This window comes from Cyprinodon tularosa, unplaced genomic scaffold (genome assembly GCF_016077235.1).
Source record: "Cyprinodon tularosa strain WSP-4 unplaced genomic scaffold, ASM1607723v1 ctg726, whole genome shotgun sequence".
NCBI lineage: Eukaryota > Metazoa > Chordata > Actinopteri > Cyprinodontiformes > Cyprinodontidae > Cyprinodon > Cyprinodon tularosa.
The window spans coordinates 809,154-830,554 of NW_024039481.1; the positions used below are offsets into that span (position 1 = coordinate 809,154).

The 21,401-nt window shown below is 38.3% G+C and overlaps 1 protein-coding gene across 2 annotated transcripts in view; it reads right to left on the reverse strand.

The window, feature by feature from the left end:
- traf7 (TNF receptor-associated factor 7) overlaps positions 1–19,330 on the reverse strand; it is a 32,137-nt gene extending 12,807 nt beyond the window's left edge. The window contains exons 1-12 of one of the 2 annotated variants that reach the window (XM_038269257.1): positions 19,183–19,330; positions 14,331–14,500; positions 9,421–9,472; positions 9,258–9,346; positions 9,031–9,147; positions 8,848–8,940; positions 6,901–6,934; positions 6,611–6,824; positions 6,403–6,537; positions 6,217–6,312; positions 6,007–6,128; positions 4,619–4,692 (exon numbers count right to left, since the gene is read on the reverse strand). In XM_038269257.1, coding sequence (XP_038125185.1) covers positions 4,619–4,692; positions 6,007–6,128; positions 6,217–6,312; positions 6,403–6,537; positions 6,611–6,824; positions 6,901–6,934; positions 8,848–8,940; positions 9,031–9,147; positions 9,258–9,346; positions 9,421–9,472; positions 14,331–14,441 — 1,137 coding nt within the window. In that variant the 5' untranslated portion in view covers positions 14,442–14,500; positions 19,183–19,330. Of the gene's footprint in view, positions 1–4,618; positions 4,693–6,006; positions 6,129–6,216; positions 6,313–6,402; positions 6,538–6,610; positions 6,825–6,900; positions 6,935–8,847; positions 8,941–9,030; positions 9,148–9,257; positions 9,350–9,420; positions 9,473–14,330; positions 14,501–19,182 lie in introns of both variants that reach the window. The other variant, XM_038269256.1, reaches the window with a different exon arrangement.
- Between the last annotated feature and the right edge of the window lie 2,071 nt (positions 19,331–21,401).

Sequence of the window (21,401 nt, forward strand, 5' to 3'; positions counted from 1 at the left end):
AAAGAATTTGAAGAAAATTATTGAAGCATCTTGCTAACCAGTTAGCAACTTAGTGCTAGTAGGATCCCAATGGGAAATTCCATTGGGACCAAGTAGCACTAAATTGGTGACTTAGAAACGACACTGTCAAGGAACGCTATGGACAGAGGAAACATGCAAGAGGAGGAGAGTTTTGTGGTGATGGAGCTGAGGTTTCAAACAGCAGCATCGCATGGAGAGAGCGGAGCAGCGATCGCTGAGTTTGAAACGAGCTGACCTTTTCTAGCAGCCAATCAGGGACCGGCTGTTATGTAGTCTAAAGAAGTGCAGTCGAGGTAAACATTTCTCAGGTAAAATGGAATATAGAAAAAATAATGTTAAAAAATGTAGAAATAGGCAATGCTCTCCAAAGGTTTTTAGGTGGCTTTTAAAAACAGCCATTTTAATTTAGTCTTAGCACTGTTAATTCTCCTCCCTCGCCTCCAGCACAGACCAGTCTGTCATTGCCCAGTATCGGGGCTTTCTGTCTGGGTAGATTTACAGGGACGTACCGAATCCGACCGTCACCCAGATGCTCAGGATTATATAAAGGGGAATTTATTTTTCTGAGCTTCTGAAGCTTTTCCAAAAATGATGGTCTCCCCAAAGTGATTCAAAGTTTTTTTCTATAAGGAATAATTAGGCATTAGTCTGTGATGTTTTTTCATCCGTCCTTTTATTGTGAAATGTCGACAGCGAGACCTTGACAGGAAATCACATGAGGTTGCCAGGGGTAACAGTGGGTCCAAAGCAAAGGGGTCTGGGATGCTGGTGATTTACTAAATATTAAACAATTATTCCAGTCACTAAATAAGGTAAACATGCCCACTGGTATATCTAATATCAGCACAGGAATGACATGTGATGTTATGCAACGAGGAACGAACGCAGCACTAACGTCTGCAGAGATGGACGTAATTAAAAGTAATTTTATCTTGAAAACCGAATCAGCACAAACGATAGTTTTACCTGTAGCACTGAAAAAGCAGGCTGGATAATTTTGACTCAGTTCAAAGCTCAATGGGGGGATAATTGACCTCTGGGTGAGCTAATAAACAGGTAACGCTTTATTTTACAGTACATCAATAACCATGTAATAACATGGTAATAAGAAAGCAAGTCACCGTATATTGCTCTGTAACAAGATTATTTGGCAATAACCCCAAAATTAAGGGGTATATGTTAATTAGCTGAATATAATTATTATAATTGTATGTTACTATATAACAATGGAGACTTTTGGTGGTTAATCTCCATTAGTAGGGCTGGGTAAAAAAGTTGATTTAATCGATTTTGAATCAATTCCTCTACATTGTTGCAAAATCGATGTCTAGGGAATGAGAGCGATTAGTTTTATAGTGACATGCGTGACATTCTCATTCAAATGAGCAGCAAAGATGCACTCAAAATACTTCAAGCCAGACAGCTGCAAATACAGCTAATAGGTTGATTGAAGACATTAACATATGGGGGCTGACCAGCAAACACCCTGTGGTTGTTACAGCCGACGCTGCAAATGTGGTTTGTGCATTGAGGATAATGCAGTTCTGCTTTGTTTGGACGTTTTAGGCAGTTTTGTTCACATCTCAAGTTTAAACTGTCTGATTTACAAGTTTGCACTTTGTGTTTAATATGACAGGAAAAAACTAAAATACATGAGTATTTTGAGACACAGTTGAATCACTTTCATTATTGTAAAAACAGATCGAATCGAAATTAATCGATTTAGAACCGTATGAATCAAAATAGAAGCTATTCAGGAATTTTTGCGAAAATACCCAGCCCTATTCATTAGGTCACTACATAAGTTTCTATTTTGGCCACCGGCTACCAACAGCTTACAAAGTAAATTATAACTTGTGATCAGGTTAATAAAGCATAATAAAACTGAACTGAAGTTACATATAAATAAGAGTTTAGTTAAGAAGACTGGCTTGCTGTCTTCTTAACTGTCTTCATATTCATTTATTGCTGTTAGTGAAATGACTGAGTTACCTGTTAATAACGGTTTGACATCTAAGAAGTCTGACTTAACCTTGTTTGCCTAAAATTTGAAGCACAACACTAACCAAAATTCTCCATAAAGTGTTTCTTGTTACCTAGTAATAAAGTATACCTTGCTATGTTATTACCATGTTATGACATGGTTATTGAAGGCGTTACCAATAAATAATCTTTAATATCTCCAAAACAACAGCAGCACACATCTTTTTTTGGTTTATTAATTTCAGCTTCCTACTTCATGACGCTGCCCAGGGTGTAAACACTGCATCTGAACGCACCATAATATTCTCTCAGCTGTTCCCTGGAATTAACCCTTTTCCTTTTAAAATATTATTATAAAACAGAAGAGTACAATCTACTGTTAGAATAATTATCATTGATGTGTGATTTTATCACACCTTAATATTAGCTGTCTGTTGCGTGTCAGAACTGATATTTTCCATAATAGTTTATCTAATTAGGACAGTTCCTCTGTCTGGATATACAGTTATAATCTTCATTCTGTAGGTGGCAAAGATTTGGAAATGGAATAAGAGCGGCGTCCTTCAGCTAAGAACAAAGTGTAATATTTTGATAAGACTGGAGCCATGGATGTCTAATCATCTGCTAACGTGTATGATGTAATGACGTGGCAGACTGGATATGAATAAAATGCCCTTTTAACTGTTAATCGGGGCCACTTCCTGAGAGGTGAGCAGCTGCCTTCTGTAACTCTAAGAAATTTCTCTGATCTGAGTACAATTTCTATCAGAATCTGTTGTCATGTCTCCTGGTTCTTTAATACCTATAGGTACCTATGAAGTGTTATTTAAAGAGTTTGACCCCAGAGAACCGTTTAAGGAAAATTAACCGGAGAGAGAAAACTGCAGGGTGTAGACACACAGAGGGCACATCTTAACCACCTCAAATGGCTGATCCTAAATGAAAGACTGTACAGTTTCAAGTAATGATTTAACAAAAGATTTTTATGTCTAAAATCAGTGCTGGGTAATATATCACACTTTTAAAAAGATTTAGACTTCTCATAAAGAAATAAAGTATGAGACTATAGATTATACTCAGGTGTTTTATGTCTTTTATAATCATACTTTTCTATTTTTATGCGGTTTTTTGATAGCGATGCAACAATACACATTTTCTGCGGAAGTAAATCCACTTTATGGTTATGAACGCAACTTAAAGGGCTGGGGCCAGAATAAATGAGTCTCTTGTTAAATCAGGGTTCCTACAGCATAAGGCAGGTTAAATTCAAGACTTTTTAAGACTTCTTAATGCCACTTGAAATAAAAATTTAAGACCAAATTCACAAGAAACACAAGAAAAACCTGCTTGTGATAACTTAGCCCAAAGGTTTATTTCAACATAAACCACTGCACTAATGTTTCAAATTTTGAAAAGCTTCCCATACAGGAAGAAAGCTAAAAACACACAAATGACAGATATATTTTAACAATTATTTAACTGAATTCACAAACTTTGTTTTAGCAGGGAACAAAAATCAGTTTTAAAGCCAGAACATAACCAGTGCTAAGACTTTTTTGCTGCTATTTTTATTTGTATGGTTTTCTTAGTATGTTTGATTTGGTGATAAGTGGAGGCGTTGCAGAGACAAGGGTGGAACAAAACTGAGAAATACCGGCTGTTTCTCTGTAACTCGATTTTGACGCTTTGTGTTTCGCGCTTCGCATGTGACTCCACTGCCTTAATTCCCATCGTTCCGAGCTTGAATGACTTCTTGCACAAAATCCACTGAGCCTCATGCATGTTCCCTGGTTTTAGCCATGGAGAAAACTCTTGGCTGGAGCCAATTTTGGTTACATTTACACTTGCTCATATTTTCCGGACAAATGGTGCATCTCCCAAATGTCCCGGCCGCAACAACGCTTTTATTGGTTCCGCTATCGGGACGGAACCAATAATGGCGAAAAGAAAATTGTCAATTTTAACTTTTTATTTAGATTACAAAAATAAATCGTAATAAAAATAATCCTATTTATGATGTTTTAAAAATTAAGACCTACGAAAGACTGATTTAAGACATTTTAATACCAATTAAAGCCTTAGATTTATTTTGAAGAATTCTATGCTTTTAAGACTTTTTAAGGACCCGTGGGAACCCTGTAAATGTCATGCGATCTCTGTGATAAGAAAATATAATTTTCTTAATCTATTGCAGATGTAATTAATCGCCTGACAGAAATCCCAATAGATTTGCCACCATGGATCACTGTAAAAAGCAGCCAGTAGTACTACCAGACAGGATCGCTCAAATCAAGCTACTTGGGTTACATAGCGTTGCTTTAAATTGGTTTTGGTTGATTATTATTGAATAGATCATATTAAGGGGTAAAATATGATCTCAGGTTTGTTTTCAAAGACAAAAAAAAAAAAAGATTCATCATTGGTTTTATAATAAAGGAAATATGCTTTTATCCTTTTTCTATCCATTTTTGCTGTACAGATGCTTCTGTCCTTTAAACTTGAGGATTTTTTGACGTTAGTTTTATTTTACCATAAATATTTAATTGTTTTGCTAAAAGCCTTCTCTTATCTGACCTCATTGTCTGATTTTCACACACAAATGTTTGACACTTACATTCAACATGGAGGCATCTCTTCGAAACTCCATCAGATCTTCGCTGAGTTTGCTCTGATTCTCGTCCAACATGTCTTAAAAAAACACAAAGACAAGCAAATCAGAGGAAAAGCAACTATTGAACAACTTTAGCTTCATATCGACTTCAGTGGAGAAACAGCAGAGCAGCATTAGTTCCTGACAGACTAAATGTCATTAAAAGGCTCTGTTCTTGTAAAGATAAATCTATTTAGGGTTCAAAGGTCAGAGATGTCTTTGAGAGGATTTTGTTCCATTATTGCCGCAAGCAAAGTACAAGTTTTTGTAAACGGAAAAACAAATGGAATCTAGAAACTAGAAATAAACATTTTGAGTACCGTACATTTGACGTTTTATCTGGGTTTGTGTTTTCAGTCTCTTAGAAAAAAAAAAATCATACATAAAAATTAGGTTGTTTTTTTTGTTTGTTTTTTTGCAGATTTTATTTTTAATTTATTACAGATTTTAAGTTTTTGAGTGTTACATGCTGCATGGATCACATTCACTTTAGGCCTAATTCAAACTTTGCTCTTGACCCATATTGACCAATACAATGTTGTTAAAGCTATTTTATAAGTTTCTTTATTAAAGGAAAAGTCCGGTCATATTCAAAATTCAAATTTCTCAAAGTACTTTAAATATATAATTATTACATACTGTTCAATAGATGTTTGGTGTTTTTAAATAAGAGTAATTTTCATGTGAATGTGCTTTACTGGAGGCATCCATGTTTATCAAAGAACACTACTGCCACCTAGTGGTTTGTGACGTCTCGGTGCGGTATCGGCTGTTGATCAAGTCCCAGTGCTGTATCTGGTGTTTGTCACAACGCACTATTATCCAAGTCATCATGAAAACATTCTTCTTCCAAATGTTGGCTACATATTTCATGTTTTTTCTCTGGCCAGAAGTTCAATGACAAAGTTAAGCAATCCAACGACGAACCCGTCCGTTGAGGATCGGGAATCGGAAAGGTGAAATAACTTTTTTTTTTTTTTTCACTTTTACTCGATGTATTACAACATCCAACTGCCATGCACGGTGCATTGTCAGTTTAACTATAGCTTTCACGAATATCGTGACGTCACTGCGGGAAGATGTCAGGAATGAGGTGCTACTATATTTGGGCAAAAATGGCCGCTCCCAGACTCAGTGATCACGACAAAAATGATTGTTTTCATTTTTTATCAATTAACCCTTAATTCATTAAATTATCGCACACATAATAATTTTAGGTACAGATATTGATCCATTGAACAGACTTTTCCTTTAAATGTTTTCTATCTTCAATTTACAGAACACGTTCTTTGCAATAATAGTGGAAGCAAATTCACTCCATACAATGTGAGCCAAACAAAACCAGTGTTTACCAAATTTAAGCTCCAGGTTTTTCTCCAGCTGATCCAACTTCTCAGACAGTTTGCCCAACATGGAGCGCAGGAAGGCGATGTCCTGATCCTTCTGGGACAGAGCCAGCTGCATCTCATGGAACCTGATCAATAACCCAGAGAAGTTTTCCTCAGAACCCTTCAGGTGAGCCGATGTTTGCCGTCAGATGTTTCGTCTCAGTCGTGGCTCACCTGTCGTCAGTCTGCTGCAGAAACTCCTTCAGACCCTCAAACTTGCACATCTCCAGGTGGGTTTCATACGTGTCCTGGTTCCCTATGAATGTGCAGCTGTGGGGACAAGAGACGAGGGTTTTTATGGAACCCTATCTGGTTCGATGTGGATGAATAAATAAGGTTTGCAGAGGTAGATAAACTCACCCGTATTTGGAGTGCGGACATTTGATGTGCTCACACTCCTTGAGGTGGGCCTCCAGGTTCATGGTGAGCAGTGGGGGGCAGGAGGGGTTGTTGGGGCAGCGCACCGGCCTGTAGTCACAGTTTGCTTCATGTTCTCTGCAGAGAAAGCAATTGTTAATTACGGATCTCTGTTTCGCAATCGGCTTTGCGCGATAACGGCTTGCCATACTTGCGACAGGACAGTTTGATGGTGAAGGGGCAGCCCAGGGGGTCCACCTCGTAGTCCCCGGGTTTCCCCGCCGCAGAGGCGGCCGCTCCGCCGGCGGCGTTGGTTGCCGCTTTGCAGCCGTATTTACAATGAATGAAGAGCTCGCCGATCTGCTCAGCTACAGCTATGTTGTTCACGACGACAGTGAGCTTTGCTGCGTCCACCGGGCACTTATCTGGGAGGAGAGGATTCGGTGTTAAAAAGCTTCAAAGCAAACACCTTAAAAATGTTCTCCTTCCAGCAGGACTCACCTGAAGTCAAGGCACAGCGTCTGCAGAATGTGTGCTGCAGAGGAAGTAAAACAGGGAGAAAGCTGAACATTTTCTCAAATTTTTAAATGTTTTCAATGAATGAATTTATTTATTTATTTCTTAGTCACTATAAATTAGAAGATGACTGTTTTTATAAAGGCCAATAATGATGATTTTGCTCTCATCTCTGAAATCTGCTGCTGATAAATTCAATCGAAACAAAAAGAAACATTTAGCAACTAAATAAAGAAAACATTAAAATGATAGCAAGCTGAATCCAATAATGCTAAGGCTTCTTTGACAATCACCTGCAGCTCACTCTGAACACACCACCACCATGGTGAATAGGGGTGTAAATCACACCCATCAAGTCGATTCCATTCAGTATCGATTTCCTGACCCAAAGATTCGATTTTTTTCAATACTCAAGAATAAACCGCGATCAATATGATTAATTGGTTAATTTTTTTTTTTACCTTAAAGGCTAGATAATGTTTTAATTTTGAAATACAACAATGAAAGCTGTAATATCGTTATGCATTTTATTTGAGAAACAACAGCAAATAACAGAAGTAGAAAAGTTGTACTCCATCTAGGCCGATGAAAACCTCATTCAGTTACGGAACTTGAAATACTTCCACACATATGACTTGAACCCGTAAGGGGTGTGCAAGGCATCTTCTTTTTCCTCCAACATCTTTGTCTTGCCTACCGTTTACGCGAGTGTGTGTGCGCAGGCGGAAAGAGGGTAGTGGCTAAAGGAAGCGAAGTAGGAGGGCAAAATAGGTTTAGTGCCACCGCAGAACGGGAGTCAAAATTAGGTCCAGGAGCAAATGGATAAAAATAGACCGGAGGAAAAAAAGAAAACATGAATCGACACTCTGGTGGACGTGTCGACGCATCGGATCGTCGGCTGTTGGATCGATGCATAGATACAAAGCGATGATTATTTACACGCCTAATGGTGAAGCATGGTGGTGTCAGCATCATGCTGTGGGATTACTTTTTAAATATTTGCTGAATGATAATTAACTGCTTTGTTTTGTCTTTAAGCACAATGCTCGTAATTATTTTAGCTTCGGTCCATCTGATCCCCTAAATGTGCTACAGACTGTTTTGGGCCAATTCTTTAGTTTGGCGTTGCTTTATTTTTCCTCTCCTCTATTGTAAAAAATGACAAGTGATAACACATTTTATACAAATCTTAATTTACCGTAATTTTCAGTCTATTAGCCGCACCTGAATATAAGCCGCAGAAGGTAAATTGCATGATTTGTACATATACAAGCCGCAGCGTTTTTTATGTTTAACACGCTCGCCATGTCAGTCTTTCTCGCTGTCGTTCTGTCTCGTAGCACTCGTGGTAGAAGTCTGCTTCCGGAGGACCTCCGCATTCCCACGTGCAGCTACCGCACTTGTGTGTTGAAGCAAATGTGTCGCCAACATGGTGGATGGTAAAATCCATAGATTTAGGTATTACCCTAGTGGCCGTTAGCTGTAAAGTCCATAGATAATCCGCATTATTATAAGCCGCAAGGTCGAAAAATGGGGAAAAAGTCGCGACTTATAGTCCAAAAATTACAGAAAAAAAACTTTAACTTAAAAACTTTTATTAACAAAACAAAAAAACATTGACAGAAAAATGGATTTGTGTTACATTTGTTATCATTTTCATTTCTATTTTGTAAACGGAGGAAGAAAAGCAACGGCGGCTCTGAGAATCGGCCCAATAAATCAATGTGAAAATAATAATAATGTGTTGGTTGATCTGTAATAAAATGCCAATAAAAATCCTCTGAGGTCAGCAGCAGGAACGTCACAAAATGCAAAACTCTTTCAAGTAGAGACATAATAAATGCGTCAGAAATGAGCTCCTCAGTGGGAATAAGACTGCCTACTGTTGTATCATAATAGAGAACACCTCAAATAAATAAAATACAAACGCACCCCACATGTGGTGATGACCGGATCCTTGAAGACGTTGCAGCACAGCTGGCAGCACAGCTTTACAGAGGGCGGTTCTGCAAACACCTGCGGCTCCTGGTCACAGAGACACAGGGGGTGGAAGGGGGGGTCTGTTTGGGGTTCTTAAATTCAGAGAGCAACATCTACCTCCATGTAAGGACGTACCGTGTCTTCCTCCTCTTCGTGCAGCGAGAAAGTAGAGCGAAGGGACATGTTGGACTCTGAATGGAGCGACCGGATTGAAATGGCTGAATCTGACCTCCGGGGAGTGCCGATGGGAGGCTGGAAGGAGGAGGAGAAGTCTGGTAAACTCCCTACAGCCACAATCATTAGTGCAGCAGAAAAAAGAAAATGGCTTCACCCTCAGAGTTCATCTAAAATAATCTGTTTACCATTCCATCGTCGTCGTCACGGGTGGAGTACGCTAGGGTGCTGGAGGAGGAGGGCGTTCTTCTGTGCTGCTTGTAGCTGCTGGAGGTCTCTGCTGAAACCATTCAGAGAAGATTAGAAAGACGGAACAGACCAGAAGCAGACAGGTGAGCTCAGTAATGTTACCTTTAGCTCCAGACGATGAAAAGGTGGGGCCAAACGACGCCTCCATCATGCTCTGTAGAGGATAAGACCAAAGAGAGGCTGATTAGATAGATGAAGAGGTTACACTACAGCTAATCAAAACCACAGAGACAAAAAACAACTTGGATCGACATCTCATTATCTGTGTAAAGGATAGTAAGTTACTGAAAATGAATTGTGTAATTTATTTTTAATGTAAATTATTGGAATTGGGTTTTCTAAATATTGCGGCTTGTTTGTGGATGTTTGTCTGTTTTTGATTAGCATTGTTTGTGTTTTGTTTGAAGGTATTTGTACTTTGTATTGTTTAAGCGTTTTTGTTTGTTTTTTGTACCTTACGGGCTGCCGTAGAAAATGAGGGCAGGACCTATAAATGCTGGTGGAATCGTGACAACATGCTTGTTGCAAAGAAGTGGCTGCACCATTATTCCTAAACCCTCCTGATTGTTTACAGCTCAAGACACGCCTTGTTTACGCCTCTTTAAGACATGCACTAACCTGATTGGTCCACTGTTCAATCTGGCTCCTAACTCCAGTTTGAAAAATGTCAGTTTCCCAGCAGACATTGTAACAGAAACAACTGCTGATACTACTTCTGCGTATTCTAACCGGAAACAAAGTCCATCCGAGGCCGTTTAATCCCCCGTGCTGTCAGTCTTTTGCCTCTGTTCTCCTGCATGGATGTTATCGTCACCGATCATTAAGAAAAAGGAGAAATCCCAACAAACAAACTTCATTCTGTGCTCCTGGAAGCCGGTGATGACACCGATAAAACATTTCCTGTAAATTCTACACTTAAATTAATCATTTTGCCCCTTTACAAAAAATAAAATAAAATGTGAATATTTTTATCTAGTGAAACCAACTAAAGAAATCCTGCTCCTGTGCCCGCCGCTGTGCAAGATGTTCCTCATCCCACCTGTAAGTCCATTCTATTTATGTTTGTTTGTGGTGTTTTTCATGCAATTGTAGGACTTAAATGTTTATAGGCTCTTATGTTTTTTTTGTTTGTTTATTCAACAACATTTCTTTTTTCTCAGGTTTTCTTTTTTTTTATTCTTCATTTCTTTTATAAATTTTCTGTTTTTCTGATTAAGTTTTACAAATTGCATTTTTCAGATCACGTTCTCATCACTTGAGGCTGAAGACTCTTTCCTATTTCTGTTATGGTCAATTGAGAGCAAGCCTTTGAAATGGGAAAGGGAGGCAGATCCTTTAAAGAAAATTTAAATGATTACTGTACACAAATCTCAATCTAAAAAATTACAATTCCACAAAAAAAGTGAAAATATGAGTTAGAAAATATTATCTTTTATTAAAAGAAAAAAAAAGTTAAGCAATTTTATCTGAAAAAACAGCAACGCTACACTCAAAACTATAAGGTGAATTTTGTTCTGTTATTGTTGAAAATTAATTTTTCATATTTTATTTTCTCCAATTTTTTTTCTTTTACAGATTTTATATTTCCAATTTTTTGTTTATTTCTACTTTTTTAATTGAGTTTTAAAGATCCAATTTTTTCCCACTTTAAAAGTGCTGCAGAAGCGGCTCCCACAGAAATACAGGTGCTGGTCATAAAATTAGAATATCATGAAAAAGTAGATTGATTTCAGTAATTCCATTTAAAAAGTGAAACTTGTATATTATATTCATACATTACATACAAACTCATATATTTCAGATGTTTATTTTGTTTAATTTTGATGATTACAAATGACAACAAATGAAAATCTCAAATTCATCATATCAGAAAATTAGAATATTGTGAAAAGGTTCAAAATTGATGGCCCCTGGTGCCACACTCTAATCAGCTAATTAACTCAAACCACCTGCAAAAGCCTTTAAATGGTCTTTCAGTCTAGTTCTATAGGCTACACAATCATGGGGAAGACTGCTGACTTGACAGTTGTCCAAAAGACGACCATCGACACCTTGCACAAGGAGGGCAAGACACAAAAGGTCATCGCTAAAGAGGCTGGCTGTTCACAGAGCTCAGTGTCCAAGCACATTAATAGAGAGGCGAAGGGAAGGAAAAGATGTGGTCGAAAAAAGTGTACAAGCAAGAGAGATAACCGCACCCTGGAGAGGATTGTGAAACAAAACCCATTCAAAAATGTGGGGGAGATTCACAAAGAGTGGACTGCAGCTGGAGTGAGTGCTTCAAGAACCACCACACACAGACGTATGAAAGACATGGGTTTCTGCTGTCGCATTCCTTGTGTCAAGCCACTCTTGAACCACAGACAGCGTCAGAAGCGTCTTGCCTGGGCTAAAGAGAAACAGGACTGGACTGCTGGTGAGTGGTCCAAAGTCATGTTCTCTGATGAAAGTAAATTTTGCATTTCCTTTGGAAATCAAGGTCCCAGAGTCTGGAGGAAAAGAAGAGAGGCACTTCATCCACGTTGCTTGAAGTCCAGTGTAAAGTTTCCACAGTCAGTGATGGTTTGGGGTGCCATGTCATCTGCTGGTGTTGGTCCATTGTGTTTTCTGAGGTCCAGGGTCAACGCAGCCACATACCAGGAAGTTTTAGAGCACTTCATGCTTCCTGCAGCTGACCAACTTTTTGGAGATGCAGATTTCATTTTCCAACAGGACTTGGCACCTGCACACAGTGCCAAAGCTACCAGTACCTGGTTGAAGGACCATGGTATCCCTGTTCTTAATTGGCCAGCAAACTCTCCTGACCTTAACCCCATAGAAAATCTATGGGGTATTGTGAAGAAGAAGATGCAATACACCAGACCCAACAATTCAGAAGAGCTAAAAGCCACTATTAGAGCAACCTGGGCTATCATAACACCTGAGCAGTGCCACAGACTGATCGACTCCATGCCACGCCGCATTGCTGCAGTAATACAGGCCAAAGGAGGCCCAACTAAATACTGAGTGCTGTACATGCTCATACTTTTCATGTTCATACTTTTCAGTTGGCCAACATTTCTATAAATCCTTTGTTTTTATTGGTCTTCAGTAATATTCTAATTTTCTGATATGATGAATTTGAGATTTTCATTTGTTGTCATTTGTAATCATCAAAATTAAACAAAATAAACATCTGAAATATATGAGTTTGTATGTAATGTATGAATATAATATACAAGTTTCACTTTTTAAATGGAATTACTGAAATCAATCTACTTTTTCATGATATTCTAATTTTATGACCAGCACCTGTAGTATTGGAAGGAACCAATAGTGTGCAACGCACCGTCTTTTGTGATTGGTCGGGATTACTCACTGATTTCTCACTGTAGCGGGGACCATTTATTTTAGTTTCACTTCCAGACCTTCTATTTCACTGCTTGCTTAGTGGCTGTGGGAAGATCTTTAAGCCACATGGTAAAAAATGCGACAGAAAAAAATCCCCTACTGCACCTTTAAGCTCACTGCAACTTGCTGTTGACCATTAAAATGTTGCTAACATCCACCAGCAGACCAATAGAAATGCTTCTTTGCTCCTCCTGCAGAGGAAATCCCGCCCCCAGAAGCAAGGAGAACGTGATGGAAAAGGCAATGTGACAAAAAAAAAAAAATTAGTACGACTTAATCTGAAAAAAATATAAAATGAGAAAAAATTTAAAGAAAAACAACAAAATAGGAAATAATGGCAGAGTTACTCTCTAAATTTCCATTAAAGAGCACGATTTTCGCTTGCAACAATAACTGAACAGAATTCCCTCCGTATACAAAGCCCTGCAGAAGAAACTGAATTTATTCAAAACATTTACTTTAAAGGAATAGTACACCCAAAACATGATTAGCCTTCATTTGCTACTCACCCCCATGCTGAACAACACTCTGGAGTAATTTTTTGATATCTCAAATGCATCTGGAGATCTGGGAGGCTTCTTGCTGTCTGCTGACATTCAAATAATGGAGGTCTATGGCGCCCGAGGCAGAAAGGTCCATAAAAGTCCACAAAAAACGTGTCAATATTCCTCCATACTGCTCGTCCAATGTATTCCAAGTGTCCTGAGTGGGTAGCATCCAGAATTTACTTGAAACGAAGTCATTTAGAATGTTTTTAGAGCATAAACAGTAGTGTATAGGATTTCCTGAAAGCGCGCACACTCGCGCTCACGACGCTACGGAAGCCGGCAGATCAAACCAGATGAAAGTGCGCATTCAGCGTCTGCTCTTCCAATAATGCAAGCGTAGAAGAAGAAATGTGCTGTTTACCTGTGCAAAGAAAGAAACAACGAAAGAAAAATATCTGAGGACTTCAGTGTTGAGGAAGAGCATGAGTTCTTTGCCGAGCTGAATGCGCTGGTTTGGTCTGCCGGCTTCCATAGCGTCGTGAACGCGCATGTGCGCGCTTTCAGGAAATCCTAAACACTACTGTTTATGCTCTAAAAACATTCTAAATGACTTCGTTTCGAGTAAATTATGGACGCTACCCACTCAGGACACTTGGAATACATTGGACGAGCAGTATGGAGGAATATTGACACGTTTTTTGTGGACTTTTATGGACCTTTCTGTCTCGGGCACCATAGACCTCCATTATTTGAATGTCAGCAGACAGCAAGAAGCCTCCCAGATCTCCAGATGCATTTGAGATATCAAAAAAGTACTCCAGAGTGTTGTTCAGCATGGGGGTGAGTAGAAAATGAAGGCTAATCATGTTTTGGGGGTACTATTCCTTTAATCGAAATTTCTAAACTTCCCTGATGTCACTTCAACCAAATTGTTTTTCACTTTGTGTCTCTAAAATCTTTTCTTTTTTTTTTTAAGTCTTACATTTCCTAAAGCAGCATGTCAGCTTTTGTTTCTGCATTGTTGGATGTACTCTCGATTCCTGTTTCTTTTCTGTTGCTGTTTCTTTTAGATTTAAGAGTAAAAAAAAAAAAACATAAATAAAGATTGAAGAGTTAAAAATAAACCCATCTTACCCCAACACCCGAGTCTGCAGGTGGAGAGGAGGGGCTGCTGGAGATGGACGACCCGCCGGCGGCGGCTCCACCAGAGTATTGGTTGTAACGAGGCGTTTTACTGTTGCTCATAACCCCGACCTGGAGTGCACACGGAACGGAAACACAGGGAACCGGCTGGCCTGCTAGGCCTGGGAGCAGAGAGAACATGAAGGTATTAGGGCAACAATGATGGAGCAACAGGCGCATAGGAAGACATACAAAACTAAAGCAAAAGGAGATTGAGAAAGATATGATTAATCCAGCTCAGCCTGTTTAAGAGCTCCAAAACGTCTTCTGACATTAAGTACACAGATAAAGCTTTATTACTATGCTAAAAATGCAGGACATAAAAAGCTCAGTCCAACCACATCTCCTCCCTGTTAACTAACTCCTCAGCTGGAGTTAGTGCTGTTTCTATTAACATAGTGCTGGAAACCAAAATAAAACATCTTCAATTTGCTCTCATTACTCCATAGAACAGATGATGTTCCACTCTGCTGCCAAACTCCTTTAACTGAGACCTTTCTAAACAAAACGCTTAGAGACGAACTGATCAGGCTCTGATTTTTTTTTGACCGATATTTGTGCTTTTCCTTGTATCGTAGCAGCCGATACATGTATGCAGGCGTAGATTCATTAATGCATTCAGCAGCCATGCCTTAACATCTCATGAAGCTCATGCTTTTGCAGAATGATGGGGAGAAAAACAATATATAAGATTAATCAATTACTAAAACGGCTGATATCAGCTGATATTGGGCAATTACATTGTGGGGATATCATATGAATGACGCTGATCAGCATTCCCATCCGGTGGATTCTCTTTTTATTGTTGGGTTACTGTATTAAACCTCAATCTCAACTCTATTCCTGACATTTTGAACTGAAAAAGCTTCCAGGATGGGAAGCAAAACGTCTTCAAAGTTGGAAACAAATGATAGAAGAAATACAATTTTTCTCTTTTAATATACTTTATCCAGAAATGGAAAAGTTTTATTTTCATCTCGTTTAATTTTGTAAAAAGCCTTTGGCTATCCGATAATAAATTCATAGAAAAAAATTAATCGACAGATTAATCTATTTGAAAAAAATCATTAGTTGCAGCCCTAGTTTAAACCTAAAAACGCACATATCAGGCGACGAAAGCATTCAGTTAAAGCCACAGATTTTATTCACTAACCCCCTTCCATCTCTCTTTAGGTTATTTTTAAAAAAAAACATTAACTATATTTAAAAAGGCACTGAAACAATCCAGCAATGTTATCCACCAATTTCTGTGAAACAGTGAAGTTAAACTGTTGCACTTCCATCTATCTGACTGTAAAATGCCTTGAGAAGAAATATGTTTGCAACTGGTGCTGTATAAATAAACTAAATTGAACATAATTTCTTTCTCTACTTCTTGCTATAAGAACCAGAACAGTAAAATGTTTGGCATAACAGGACGTTCAAGGTTCAGTTTTGTGTTTTTAAGTAGTAAAGGACAAGAAAATTTGACATTTTTAGTTTGCATGACAGATAAAAATCAGACCGTAGATCCTTAAAACATCAAATCCAAGGCTGAGTTTGTTCACTTGTTCTAAGAACACAACAAACTTCAATGGGATAGAAAATCACAAAGGTTTTAAAGAGGAAAGAAAACCGTGACTCACATTAATCAGCCCTCCTGAGTCACAGCTTTGTCTAATCTCCTTCATTGGGAGTTTCTATTTGTGGCAAACAGGTCTTATGCATCTATTTCAACAGCTGCAAAGCATTTCCAAAAACATCTTTATCATTTCCCCCCCTCCACTTGAGTTAAAGGTCTTTGTAGGGAGGAACTGACCCAAACTTCTTTCACTCTCTGGAAACCAGAGATCCGTTTGATTTCATCTTCTCATCATTACTGTATTTTCGAGGCTGTCGTTAAATCTTCTCCAAGCAAGCATATGCATATATATATATATATATATATATATATATATATATATATATATATATATATATATATATATATATATATATATATATATATATATATATATATATATATATATAGTATAATCATGTTAAAAGGACTTATTCTGTCCTAAACACAATATTTAACTTTTAAGGTTTTAAACTGTATTTATTAAATCCAAGACAGGAGCTAAGAAAGAGTTAAAAACCTTCCGCTGCTGGAGACAGTTGTAAATGAAATAGAATTTATTATAGAAATAGACTGTATAGATCTGCCCCTATAGACTGGAGCCCATTCTCATCTAGATTTTTTTCCAACATCAGGAACTTTACCGATGTTAACATCGGCGATAAAGACGAGTGCAATAGGGCTGTCCTGATACAATGTTTTCATTTCTGACACGACATCGATATCGCAGCTTAGAGAATTTGCCGATATTGACCTGATACGATATTAACACAAATCATACCAGCTTGTATTATCTATTTTATACTGTGGAATGTTAGAAAAGGCTTCATCAACTAATACAGATCATAAAAACATTATTTCACAAATCTTTTCACAGTTTGGATGGACTCTATAACCACCACCGTTCCCAACAACCTCAATAAAATCTTACATTCATGCTGATTTTTGAAGTTTCTATCTTAGTCAGTTAAATAACATGCTGCTGTCGTTTTGCACGTCTCTGATGTTGCTGCTATTTTATAATATCCATTACTGTAAAAAAGTCCACAGCTGGATATTGGTTATTTATTCTCCAGGTGCACAGCATCATATTGTTAAAACACTTTACAGTATTTTATTGTTTATCTTTTAACTCTTCACCATTATGTTATTCTTATACACTTTTCTAAGGTTCTAAGCATATTTTTGTAACCACTTTTCCATAATCTTTTTACTGCTGTAAACACCAGAATTTCCCCTTTGTGGGACAATAAAGGGATTTTCTATTCTATTTAATTCTTAATGTATGGCTGCTAAATGCACTAATAAGTCAGAGAATGCATGTGTGTGTGCAGGGGTGGATATAGGAAATGTGGGGCCCTAGGCAAAGACGGGCAGGGGACCCTCTGAATTGGGAAGACAACACATAAAAATTATACATTATACACATACAGAAATTTTTATGGAATAAACATTCATTATTTGTTCTACATTTTGTCACTCACTAAGCCAATTCTCACTTAGCTGATTGCTCCTTCCTGTGTTTCCAAAAAGGCGACAGCAAAAGTCCTTATTTACATTGTAGACAAGTCATGATCTGCTTATCTGTTCTCCATTTTTCATTTGGATGAAATAATAGCTGCATGAATCATGACAGCAGACAGGATAGAGGAGAGCAGGAGGCAGGGTTACCAATCTACTTGCTCTGGAGAGCAGAGTTCGCTGCTTTTATATGTCGTCTCCACTAGCAGAAAATAAGTTGCTAGATTTGGTGTTAGGCGTTTTATGAAAGAAAAGTGCTAGAGGGGTCTGAAAAGTCGCTAAATATAGTGACACAAGCTCTAAGTTGGTAACACTGCTCTTCACAGCGTTTGTTTTCAAATGGTTTGCTGCTGTCTGTTTGGACCTTTCTGAACATGTGCAGCAAACGGACCGATCCAATGTGGTGGACACAAAAGCGGGGGCATTCTGATGACATTTCAATAAAAGGATCTTTATAAAGACATAATTAATGTGCACAAATAAGTAATAACTGCATTAATCATACATGTAAAAGGAGTTTTAAGGTCACCCAGGTACTTGGGACCCTAGGCAACAGCCTAGTATGTACCTAATGGTAAATCAACCCGTGTGTATTTTGGCTGTTGGGTTGTCAAAAGTATTAAACTGTAACGCTGTACTAATTTGGTATGGTAACGATACTAAATGCATATCTTTGCTCTTTTTGGTATTGGGAATAGCATGGAGTATATCAACTTAAAAACAAAGAAATAACAATTGCCAATACTGGCCCAAAATATCAGCCAGACGATGCTTCAATCTATTTCTAGATTCAAAGAGGTTAAATGCATGACAGAAGATGATTTTAGTTTTTCTTTCGTACATGACATCAGTGGATGAGATCGATTTCGTATCAAACAATCAGCTGATCACCAATCTCCTTAACTCAAGGAAATAGAGGCAGATCAGTTGATACATTTTATGACTATTTCTTGATTTTGTTGGTCCCAAAAGTTTGAGCATTAACCAAATTCAACTCATGCAGACACCAACATGTTTATATGTTTTATCAATGCATGACACCCTTCCAAAGAAAAAAATAAACATCTTAACAACCAAATATTAAAACTATTTCAGGCTAAAGCTTCTACAGAGTTCCAGGATAGTGATTAAAAGTGGCTGACATCTGCAGATCCCACATTTCAGGGCTGGATGAGCAGAGACAGAAACAGAGGAGGGGGGAGAGGTGACAGCGACCCCAACAAAAACCAGACCGATGATGTAAACAGAAAGCTATGCAGACTATCTGCCCTAATTGTGAGCAGAAGGGAGAATCTGTAATGTTTATGTGGTCACAATCTTGCAGGTTCCCGTAAAGGGGAAGGGGGCGGATCACGGCTCAACACCACCAAACTTCTCAGGCTAAATGTTTCACCCACATAAATATCATCGGCTTCAGATACAGTTATTCTTTAAAAAGATCCCCCCGAAGCGTTTTTCTTGACCTCTAACTTCTAACTGGTGATAAAAAGTTGCTCTTTTTGACAAAAGCTAAATTGTCTTGGCTAGCTAAAGCAAGCTAATTTCCTCGCGTTATTAGCAATCACTGCTACTAGCGGACTTTGACAAACTCTGCGGGCCAACACGTCACCATCCCAGCGGTGTTTTTTACACAAGTGAAAACAAATCTCTAAAATCTGTTCGTAAAAAGCGCGTTAAACTTGCCATTGTTTGTTTTCGCAGCGACGCTCCAAGTCCGAAGGCAAATTCTCAAACGTTCCTCTTTTTTTTTTTTTTTGGCTCAGTCCGAGCTACAGCTCCGAATGCCGCAGTGCATTGTGGGAGACGTAGTAGAACGTGAAACGCCTCCTCTCAAACAGTAGCCTTTGACCAGCAGTCGGACTACGCTACCCACAATGCACTTGAAGGAGGTGAGCTGGACTCGGGGTTGTCGGTAAATTGCGCAAACCAAAGCAAACCACAACATTCCCTAATATATCCATCTTCTTTCCGGTTCTGACTCGTTATTGGTTCACGAAGAAACCGAACCATCACGAGACTGCCTACATCACAGCCTACGTAGAGCGGGATGTACCGACAATATGTTATGAATTGTTTAATTCAATAAATAAATAAAAATATAAAAAAAAACAAAAACGAAATTCAGTATGGGACCCTAAAGGACTGCATTTATATTAAATTTTCAAAGTAATCATCAGCAGAGACTTGAACAATAACTATTCAAAGGTAATGTTATAATATGAACGATGAAAGGGTAGGCTTAAAACTTTACTTTTTGATAAAGCTTATAGTTAGAGTGGCTCAGGTTATCCTAAGCTATCTCTATAGTTCTGCTGCTATAGGCTTAGACTGCTGGAGGACAGAGGGACCCCTATTTCATTATTCTGCTTCATTCTATCTCTATTCTCCCACTCTGCAGAATCTTTTAGTTCAATCTCTAACGTTCTGCTCTCTCTGCTGTTTCTCAGAGTAGCTTTGCCTCGTCTGGTCATGTTTGGCTGTGACTCCATCCTGGAGAGAAATATCAGCTGTGCTGCTGCCATCAACACCTTTGTTTATAGATGCTGGAGATCGGCCTGTTTTCCAGTGTAGTCCTGTTTCTCTGACTGGCTGGATGTGCTCTCTTCATCCTCTGACATGGGAGCTGGCTCGGAGCTCGTCTGCCTGGCTGTGTGTTTCCTGGACCGGGCCGCCTTTTACAGCTGCTTTTTGTATCTCTGCTTCTGTCTCCTTGAACCCCAGTCGGACCCCTGCAGATGGCTGCTCACACTGAGCCTGGTTCTGCTGGAGGTTTCTTCCTGTTAAAAGGGAGTTTTTCCTCTCCACTGTTGCTACAAGCATGCTTAGTGTGAGGTATTGCATAATCAATGAGTTGATGCAATCAACTGGTTTTCCTTAGATAGAAAAGCTTTGTATCAATTTGACTGTATGATCTGGTTGAACTGTAATGTGCCTTGAGATGAATTGTTGTGAATTGGCGCTATAGAAATAGACTGAATTGAATTGAAAATTAATCGAACCAGGGAGGAACTTTCAGTGACCTCATATTCCTCCAGCCCTAATGGCACAGCAGCCAGAAGTAAGCCCTCCTTGATTTTTTTTCAAGTTAAAGGAATGAAATTCAGCATATTTTAATCAGATTTTATGAGAAAAAGCAACACCAATTATCTGTGTTGCTTTTTCTTTAATTATTTCACCTTTCATATTCCTGATCCTCCACGGACGGGTTCGTCATTGGATTGCCAACTTGAAGAGAGAGGATTCGCCATCATACTTCTAGCCAGAGAAAAAACATGTAATATGTGGCCAACATTTTTCCAGATGACTTGGATAAAAGCGCGTTGAGACAAACACCAGATACAGCACTGGAACTTGATCAACAGCAGATACCGCACCGTGACGTCACAAATCAGTAGGTGGCACACTGCAAAAACAATCTAGAAATAAGTAAAAATTCCTTAAATGAAGTGTATTTTACCTTAATTTTAGCAGGTAAATGGGATGATTTGCCAATGGAATGAGTATTTTTACTCTTAAAATAAGATAATTAGATAAAATGCACTTGAAATAAGACAATGCAATTGTTTTTTCTTATTTTAAATGTAAATTGTCTTGTTCCATTGGCAAAGTGTCTCAATTACCTCCTCAATTCAAGAACAAATGTACTTAGTTTAGGAACAAATTACCTATTTAGATTTCAATTTTTTGCAGTGCAGTAGTGTTCTTTGACAAACATGGATGCCTCCAGTAAAGCACATTCATGTGAAAACTACTCTGAATTAAAAACACTTAACATTTATTGAACAGTATGTAATAATTTCATATCTTTAAGTACTTTCAGAAGTTTGAATTCTGAATATGACCGAACTTCTTTAAATTTGTAATGTCCTGGTGTGATACTTGCATTGACTGTGGGGTTCAGA